Source organism: Rhagoletis pomonella, unplaced genomic scaffold (assembly GCF_013731165.1).
Source record: "Rhagoletis pomonella isolate Grant_MI unplaced genomic scaffold, Rhpom_1.0 Rhpom_scaffold_00003, whole genome shotgun sequence".
Taxonomy (NCBI): domain Eukaryota; kingdom Metazoa; phylum Arthropoda; class Insecta; order Diptera; family Tephritidae; genus Rhagoletis; species Rhagoletis pomonella.
In genome coordinates, this window is record NW_023458557.1 from 51,401,776 (window position 1) to 51,411,753 (window position 9,978).

Consider the following 9,978-nt stretch of genomic DNA (forward strand, 5'->3'; position numbering starts at 1 on the left):
TGATCTACTGAAATTGGTTGGTTCAACGAATCGAAGTTTATGGAATTTTCAAAATATATCGATTTATCGAAATTTCAAGGTTATATAAGCTTATCGATTTATCACTGCTTATCGAATTTTATCGTGTTAACAGAGTGCAACGAGTTATCAAAATGCTTAGATAGTTTTCGAAAAATGTGGAGCTGTCAAAAGTAAAAATTTATAAAGGTATCCAAAGAATTTACATTTTTGAGTTATCGAAATTTATCGAGCCCTCGAACTTCACAGTTATCGAAATTGGTCAAGTTAACGAATTTTGTTGATTTTAGTGTTCTTGAAATTCATCGAACTATCGATATGTATCAAATCATTGAAATTTATCGATAAACTTGAATGTATCGGGTCAATTCCTAGTCCTGCCGAAGTCCTGCAAAGACCTTTACAGATAAAGAAATTTTAGTTACGTTTTAGTTCCAAAGCAGAAGATTTTCCGGCTGGTTAATTTGTACCGTATAAGTTTTGCTACGTGTTAAGTTAGAAAACCTCTCCAAGGCTTCTAAAACTAGAAAAACTCTCGAATTTCGACAGTAACTGGCACTCTAGCTTAAAAAATTATTCATAATTCTCTTTAAAAAAAAATTTGCATATAGCTCTTAAACCCCTAATCCGGTCGGAAAATGTTGATAACATGGATGATGATGGATGAAAATTGCTAAGAATCAACGGTGTTTTTTAGCTACTCCAAACTTGCTCTTTCTTGTACTAGAATTCAATGGGCTATAAAACTGCATACGCAAATTTTTTCCAAAAACTGTTTAAGAAAAATATTTAAGAAAATTTGCAAAATTTTTATAATTTTTGCACAAAGTTGAAAGTGTGAATTTGTATCGTGTTTTTTATAGAATGAACTATGATTTTATAGGAAATAATTTAAATTAAATAATTTAAAACTAAGTAGTCAAAACTTGTTAATATGTGGCGGTCTTATAATTATGCAACGCAGTGTAGTGTTATTATTTAAATACAAGATTAATTCTTATTTAAAAAAGATATTAAGGCTCGTTTTACTTCTTCATTATCTTTTGCGATTCTTTCTTGAACCTCTGCTTTCTTTCTTTCAATATCTATTAATTCCTTTTCATTCTCTTCAGTTCTCTTCAGATGTTCGGCAATGTCCGACGATAAATTGTCAAACTTCTCTAATAATTTTTCTTGAAAATTAAATTTTCTTGTTTGTTCCAGCCGACGCTGATGTTGAAGGTACTGGTGAGGGCAGTGGCGACGAGGGTGATGGCAACGGTGTTCCTGGGGACGGTACAGATGCAGTGGATGACGATGCTTTTGATGAGTCTGTTTGAAAGAAACATTTTTGTGAACATTAAAAATTTAATACAATGAAACGTTTTTTAATTGTAAAATGAAAAGATTTTTGCTTATTGTATATCGTTACCTTAATTCACAAAGGTCAAAACCAACGAATTTTTTATTTTACAGGAGCAAAAAACCATATAAAAGGTGTATCAAAAACAGGTAGGACCTTTTAAAAAGTACCATGTAACTCTGTTGTTTTTAATGCTAAAACTTTAAAATTTGTATTGAAGGTGTAGTTTAACATATCCTACCAAAATGTGTGAAAACCCCAGTTTAGAAAAGTATTGCTTAGGGCCTTTGTGAATTAAGGTAACGATACGATAAAGAAACGTGTTAAAAAGGTTAATGAATTGGCAATTTTACGAGAGTGCCCTATATAGCTGCGGGCAATAAAAATTTTAATCAGATTTTTTAGGAAATTTTCGAGTGCGGAGTGTTGTGGCCCATTAAATTTAAGAACAATAAAGTGCAAGTTTTAAGTTGCTAAAAATTACCGCTGATTTTTTTCCCGCTGAAGGTGTTGCGGGTTTCTTCCATATAAAAATAAATTAGGGCTGTTCAGGATATTGGCCATATGCTCTTGGATTTGCATAGTTGTAAATTCACAACAATAAAATGCACGCGGTTGCCATGGCAGCAAGCAAAAAAATTGCAATTGCAATTCCAACTGCAAATCTAAAACCATTTCCACAACATCCTGAACAGCCCTATTGTGTTAAAAAATTTGTACATTATCACACCAAAATTGTATGGGCCAGAAACATAAATGTGCAAATTTACCATATTTTGAGTTATTGTGTTGTCTGGATTAATTTTTGGATGTTCTACGTTATAAGTAAACCAAAAATACAATGCATACACGGATAGCACATATTTCAGAATGCTAATTACATGAACTTCCCAAAATTTTCATTTTTGCACATTCACTTTTTTGGCTTACGGGGGACGATATGTACTCGTATGTATGTATATGCAAGTGATTCCAAATAAACAAAAACATACGTACCATCAATGCTTTCAAGCGTGAGCTCCGTGTGCAGATTTGACTTGAACCCTCCAATTATTTGGTGCATCCTCTCATAGTGCACCCATGTAGAAGGCGACCCACCGGAAGGACCCATTTCTGCCGTTTCCTTTCTACAAGTTTTAATTGAAAAATTAAGATTCTACATATAGCATTTTAGGTGAATGTTTAGTTATTTGCCCACGGTTTTTGGGTTGGTCGGCGGAGGGAGAGGGGGCGTGATTCTTGATATTGAAACCAGTCAAGAATGATAGAATACAAGATTGCGCCCATCAGAGAGGATGTTTGAGAATAACTTTTGTGTGACGTCACACTGGTGCAACTGCGAGAGAAAAATGCCAAAACGTGAGCAAGAACGGAAGAAGCAGAAAAAATGTTGCAAGGAAAAGGTAAACAAGTTGTACGAGTGTGACGTCATACAAACAACGATTCTGTCAAATTCACTGAGAGAGGAATAGCGGTACCGTGATGGGCGCAACCTCTATTTCTCTCAATCGTGGAAACCAATAGAGAGCAGAGTTCAAACTTTATAAAAAGTCATACTTGACTCCTCGAAGCCTCGTACAGACTCCTGGGGAACCATTGGAAAACGGTCTAAACTCGGTAAACAGTTTTTTTTTGTGCAAAACACCTTACCGTGTTGGCAGCCTTCGAATTTATTAATAAATTAGGCAAGGAAAATTACAAAATTAATTTTTAAATAATGCTTAGACCTTTGACTACAAATGTGTGTGTTGGGTCACCCATTTGCACACAATAGCAGCCCGAAATCATTGGGAAAATTACTAAACTATACCCGCATTTAATTCTTGTATGAACATACCTGTAGCGCTGCGAAAAATTTTGCAATTTAACTTGCACATCCCTGGCATTGTGGGTGTACCCAAGCTCTGCGAGATTCGCTGCCATCTCCGCGTAGACGTGCGCATTCTTCCGCAGCCCACGGAGCTCCCCCACTCGGTCTGCCCATAGCTCGAGTATGGCTAATTCCGCCCCCTCACTCCATCCCATCCTCTTCCTCTTGAGTTTTGGTTCTATAATGGATTAAATTCTACAAAAGTGCATTATTTAAAGCATATTATCATGGAAAATTTGTTAAAACTTACTCACCATCAATTTTGGCGGCCATTATTTGTTTACTTTTTATAATAATAATTTAATCTCATTTAGATTTTTTGAGATTTCCTTTCAATGACATTTCGTTTTCTCATCAAACATACCCTTTGCTCTTCTCATTAAATATACCTCACAGGGTTGCATAGCGAATTTGACACAAATTATGTATTAATTGGCAATTAATAAATTGAAACTTTGTATGGTAAATTGGATAACAATTAAGGCTTAAATTGCCGAAAAGGTTCTTAATTGCCAATTAGGTCCCTGTTTGAACATAGTCTTATGCATTTCCCGCATAAACAAAGAACAGCGAACACCCACACGCATTTATATTGCATTTCCCCATAAACGAAGTGCAGCGAACAAACACACGTACTTGTGTTTAAAAGTAATTCGCTCGTTCTTAATTGGGTATGCATTTTTTATGCAATTCTCAAATATCTCTTCACTGAACTTAGTGAAGTGATAAGTCGCTGGCATTTTCAGCCATGGTCAACGCTAAACCAGCTTGGCTCGTGACAATGGTCAACGCTAACCCAGCTTGGCTATCACACGGTGCTTTAAGCATCGCTCTCACTCCACTCCCGGAGTATTTTTTGGTATGGTAGTAAGCGACGGCTTGCAAGCCACACAGGGGCTCTGCATTAATGCATCCCCAAATAAATCCCCGCTCATTGCACAGTAGCCTACGGCAGCTAGAGCAGGACTCCTCCAATGGAGTCCCCCAATAAATAAATGGTAGAAGGTCCACATCGTGCGCTACCACTTCATAAGCCTGCTTGCATATCTCTCTCTCTCTCTCTTTCTCGCATATCAGGCATATGGAGTACGTGGTTGACTTGATGTGCACCTATAAACCATGTGGGCTCATTGAGCTCAATACCTCAACACTCACAAAGGTAATCCCTACCTCCTCTACTCCTCTAACTCGACCAAACCTCTAAACCTGGTCTCCCGCTCTCCCTCAGCTAAACATAAAGTAAATAACTCAATTATTCGATTAATTGGAAATTATTATGATTACTCAAAAGTTCAGGCCTGTATTGGCTAGCATGAGGAGAGGATCCGCACTACTGATAAAACAAGTAGGACTGAATGGAAATAAAAAGTAATCAAATTGAAGAACAAATTACCAATTTTCCAAACTTGATAAAGAAGAAAAAAGTTACCAATTTTGGTTAAAAATACAAAGCGGCAACGCTGGTAGCATAGTTGTAATTTTTAACTCTGCGGATTCGCATCGTCAGGTTCGCGCTAATACGCGCTTCACTTCAACAAGTTTTTAGTTTGAAAATATATTGAACAGGGTTGTCACCTGTTTTAAAAGTCTGATTTAATTACAGTATACATAGCCGGCCGTCTTCACGTGCTGATTGTACCTAAAATCGAGTGACTGTACCTAATGTACCTTAAAGTCATCACCCGTCAAAAGGCACAATTGTACCTACTTCTTCATCCCTGACTCGAACGTAGCAATGCTTTGATCTATATGAAACAAAAACAGAGACGAAAGCGAATAAATGGAAAATTTTTTCATTCTCTTATATCCCGCTAAGACTCTGCCTATCGAAATGACCATAGCAATGCTTTGCTAAATGTAAAAAATTTAAAGTCTTTCGACGCAAATATTTCGAAAGTGGTGCAATAAATCTTAAATCTGAAAAAGGTTTAAGATCGAGCACTTTAATGATGTCTCTGTACGACTTCTAGGTCGCTGGGAATAAGCACCTTGTTTCAGAATAATATATAGATATTGTACTGGGTTTAAAAATTTCTTATTTCTGAAATATGCCCAGGAGCCACCAAGGAATATCAAACAGGTAGTGGCACTAGAGCAAAAACTTGTGCTGCTGAGTTGGGCGAATGTTCCAAAAGCTGCTATTCAATCGCTTAGTTTGTATGGAAAAAGGTTTAACTTGCTACATTTTAACAATTTAGAATTTGTGTGACAGTAAATTTAAAATATTTGACATTTTCAAGACCAAATAATTTGAAACATAACCAAATCGGATGCTCTACTGATAAATACTACCTGTTCAATGTGCCTTGGTTGCTACCTATTAAAAAAATGAAATAAAATTTAATTCATAATGTAGGTTAATGAAATAAGTACGATAAGGTCAGAGGCAAGAGATTTACTTATTACTAAACAATATTTGGGAGGGTCGCCACCTGCCTGAAATGTCGAGTTTAGCTAACTTATACATAAGCCCGAAGACAATGACAATGGGAAGACGAGCCCGAAGCGAAGCTATTTTTAATGGAAATATTAATTTTTGCAGTATGAAACGGAATATACATAAATCGACGTAATAGCAGATGGCGGTGGTAAAATAATTATTCACAGAAGATACTCGCCATGGTAGGTATATACACACAAATATGTATTTGAATTGATATATTAAATTTAATAAACTCAAACCGAAATATTTCATGTACAACGTGTGCTAATATTTGCGTGGGTACCTGCCGAATCCGGTCCTACTCCACGGCGCTCAATAGCACAGTGGATCAAATCAATGCGAGGATCGGCGCCCCGAAATGCAACCATCTCGGTACCAATTGGCAGTACGGAATGGACACACTTACCACCTTGGTAAGGTTCGAGGCCTATCTAAACCTCTGCCGTACTATGGGTCCGACACCCGGTTGCAATGCAACTCCACATCGAGCCACACGACTCTCCCCACATTTGGGTTTAAACCACAGCCCCGTTGAGCCAAACCGCACGAGCAGATTGGAGCAAGCTCCATGGGCAACTGCTCCCCGTGGTACCAGAATTAAGTCTCTGGTCAGCCCTCGTAGCCGTAACTACTCCCAGTTGAATTTCCATACCACTCTGGACTGGTCGGCCCCACCCATCAATTTACCCCTTAACTGATTGCACGCTTTCTTCGTCTAAACACCTCTCGTGCAAATACCCCAGATTTTCAACAGGCTGGCTCGAAAAGACCATCGTCAAAAATACACCGTCCATCAGTCCATCTAATCCCCATCCCAGATAAATCCCTAACGTCAGAGTACATCGTAAATTCACAAACAACGTGTCTGGAATCCTCGCAGACCTCAAAATGCGACGTACCTGACCCACAACACCAAGAAGTCGCTGCTCAAGGTGCACAAAAAGCAAACCAAAGTTCGTCCGCTCGCCCATCAAGAGCCCCAAGTATTTCACCTGCGTCTCGTACCTTAGACTGGTTTCGTTTAAGCGGATGACCGGCGGGCGACCCTGCAACAATTTTTCCTTGAGGAGCATCATCACTGTCTTCTCTACCGACACATCAACATCCACATCCGCACCCTATGCACTAACCACGCTGAGCAGCTGATTTCCCTTCAGCTCTATTGCAGACCTCGACTGCCCCTCTACCAGGATGAGAAGGTCATCTGCGTACGCGTTAAAATTGCAAAGTGACTCACTCTGCCTTAGCAGGGTATCCATCATGAGCTTCCGAATAAATGGGCCATAAATGGAACAATGAGGACAACCCTGAGGACAACCACGGGCAACCTCAACTCTACCCCCTCCCCAACTAAAGCGGCTCTCCTGCCAGAGAAGTAGCTACGCCATAAAGCCAATTCTGGATACCCAAGTCTCTCTAGTAGCTCAATGACCCCATCCCAACGTAAATAGTCGAAAGCCCCCTTAAAATCAACGAATATGGCAAGAACATACCTACAGGTACTATTCTTGACACCTCCTTTAACGTTAAGCCAAGCATCCTCAATACTGCGTCCTTTCCTAAACCCATACTGCCTATCGGACATACTACCCCCAGTAAGCTCCTGAAGCCTTTCCACCATGACCGGTTCCAGCACCTTTCCAAGCACTGGAAGGAGACTGAAGCCCTGATAAGATCGAGGATCACTCCTGACCTTATCGGGCGACCTCAGAAGAGGAACAACCCTAATTACCTTCCACTCACGTGGAAAATATCCGTCACACATGCATTTATCATATATAGCCTCCGAGTACTCCGGAATGAACTGCCGCAAGCATTTTCACATCTCTCCGTTCAAACCATCAAAACCCGGTGACTTTCCAGACCTAACCATGCCAAATGCATACCCCAACTCCCTAACATCTAGTGGAGGGACAGGTACCACCTATGCTTGAGGAACCTGAACTTCCGTACTAGGAAAGCACCTAACAAGACCCCCGCACACTCCCTGCAAGTTGTTAACACGTAGCCACCAACGCTCACTTCGGAGCCAGCGACAGATCCTATAGACCTGCCCCCAAGGGTCGTCCCTATTTTCCCCCACAAACCTTCTCCACTCTTCCTCCTTCACCCGTATAAGCATCTCCATATACTCCCTCATTTCCCGAGACCCTCACCCCCCGCCCGCCGCCCGGAATAATTGCCACGCCCTCTCCTCTTGTGGGCGGAAACATTAAGTCGTAGCCTTTATTTTATTAGAAAAACCTGAATATACAATATGGGGAAGATTGGATCACTATAACGTCCAAAACTCACAAAAAATGTGGGCCAGTCATTAAATGTGATGGAATTTTGGGTAATTTTTGTTTCCTGCTTTCCACTCTCAGAAAACAAAGGTAATACTATAAAATGACTTAGGTGTAAATGCTCCCTTTTTCCCCAATGTTTGGTGAGATTTTTTCATTATTCGAAAAATTCTTTTCGCGAAATTATGCAAAAAGAAGCTGAAAATCAAAAATTAAGAAAATCAAAAATTACACATATTTGCAAAGTCGCGCGCAAAGATCAAATTATATATTCGAAAACTACATAAAACTATCTAAAACATTCGTCTGATTTCAAGACCTGACGGACCGGAACTCACACTTTTTTTTACTAATAATCTTTAGCATCTGCATTTTAAAGTAAATTTTTTTGTTAAGAAAATAGGAAAGTACCAAAGAAATGATAAATACCTTCACCTGAATATTCCACGACATTTAAATAATTGATTACAGTTGAAAAAGAAATACTTTCCTTAATGGGTTAATCGCCACAGGCAACTAAACTGATTAGTCGGTATCGCGCACATTCCCGTATTTTTTCGGAAATGTATCGTTCGTGCAGAAGGGGGGTGAGTAAATAATCTAAAACTTGGTATTTATGACTTTTACTTTTCCCTCTCTAAGTCCAACCGTTTTTTTTTTTTTCAGCTGTCACCATGACTTTTTGGTACCTGCCTCCATATAGTCGAAACACTGTGCGTCGTTCCCGCTAGAGCCGTCGCCTAAATCGACGGACGGACCTTCGTTTCTCACTGAGCTTCTCCGACCACCATTTGACCCGCTTTAGTTGCCCCCGTTCCCACTTCTTAAAAACCTTGTCATTAACCCCCCCCCCCCCCCCAAACAATTTCATTTAGACAAACAATTTGTTCGCCTACACCCATTTCCTCGAATACCCCCAGTGGTATTGTTAATACCGCCTACCGTACCCTGTTCCCATATTGCTCCCAGTTAACACCATTTGAACGCCACCTTCTCATCTGGTACCCAACCCTACGGTCATGGGGGAGAGTGGAGTAATCTCAATCTGTATAGGATTGTGATCATATTTCATGCTGGACAGATTTTGTATGAGGGGAAATAAAAGGCATTTGACGGTGTTGTAATAGTAATATTATGCTGTCTTAGGTCTAATCCAACTGTTATTGGCCACTAAAGATTAAGTTAAAGCTTATCTATAGCCCGCGCAATTAATTCAAAGTGTATAAATTTTGAAAATTAAAGCAGGACGATAAATTTAGTATCTCACGTTCATATATGTGACCTGGTCTACGGAAAGGGGGCTTAGGTGTCAAAAAATCAATTTTCACTTTTTGGTTGATTCGGATGGAAGATGAGATGCTTTTTCACGTGGTGAAAAGCAGAAAATCCTAGCTTGCTTAGAAGTGTACTAAAAATGTAGAAACAGAAACAGTAAACGTCACTTCTTCAGTGTTACTTTTTTAAATGTTCCACACTAGCAACTTACACGATGAACTATAATAATATTCCGACCAACAACAACACTTACTGGACCAACAACAACACTTACTGGACCAACAACAACACTTACTGGACGTCCGGCGCGGAGAACAATTAACGAGATAATGAGAAACTGACGAAACGAGTTGCTTACTTTTAACAGCTTTTTCACAGAAAACTAGTTTTCGCACGTAAGCTCCCTTTTCGTAGACCAGGTCACATATAATTTTTCAATAAGACTACAAGTTTTTAAGATATTAAGATAAAACTTAGAAAAACGATAATTTTCACTTATGAATTTTCAGTTCTTCATTACTTCAGCAACCATGTGAAAAATGAGACGAGATTTATTTCAAACGTTTTTGTTTCCGGATGTTTATATAATACTAGCAGACCCGGCGAACTTCGTCCCGCCCAAAATTTTTATATATTTTATTGATACTTTTTGGTCCAACAGTTTCACCAACAATTCACGTTTACGATTTTCATTGGCACATTTGTCTGGTAAGATTAAGGTTTGGTGGTCATTTTCCGCTTTAAA

General features: G+C 39.1%; 1 protein-coding gene across 1 annotated transcript; it reads right to left on the reverse strand.

Moving 5' to 3' along the window:
• Positions 1-1,722: 1,722 nt before the first annotated feature.
• On the reverse strand, positions 1,723-3,385 carry LOC118736291. The gene is made up of 3 exons (XM_036466388.1): positions 3,198-3,385; positions 2,357-2,487; positions 1,723-1,730 (listed from the first exon to the last, which is right to left on the reverse strand). The coding sequence occupies exons 1-3, from the start codon at positions 3,383-3,385 to the stop codon at positions 1,723-1,725; spliced, it is 327 nt and encodes a 108-aa protein (XP_036322281.1).
• Positions 3,386-9,978: the final 6,593 nt, after the last annotated feature.

Bases quoted from the DNA above. Each gene is read 5' to 3' on its own strand.
- LOC118736291 (XM_036466388.1), bottom strand. From the start codon at position 3,385: ATGGGATGGAGTGAGGGGGCGGAATTAGCCATACTCGAGCTATGGGCA. The intron at 2,488-3,197 runs GTATGTTCATAC...TAAAACTTGTAG, and splicing joins AATTTTTCGCAGCGCTACAG to AAAGGAAACGGCAGAAATGG.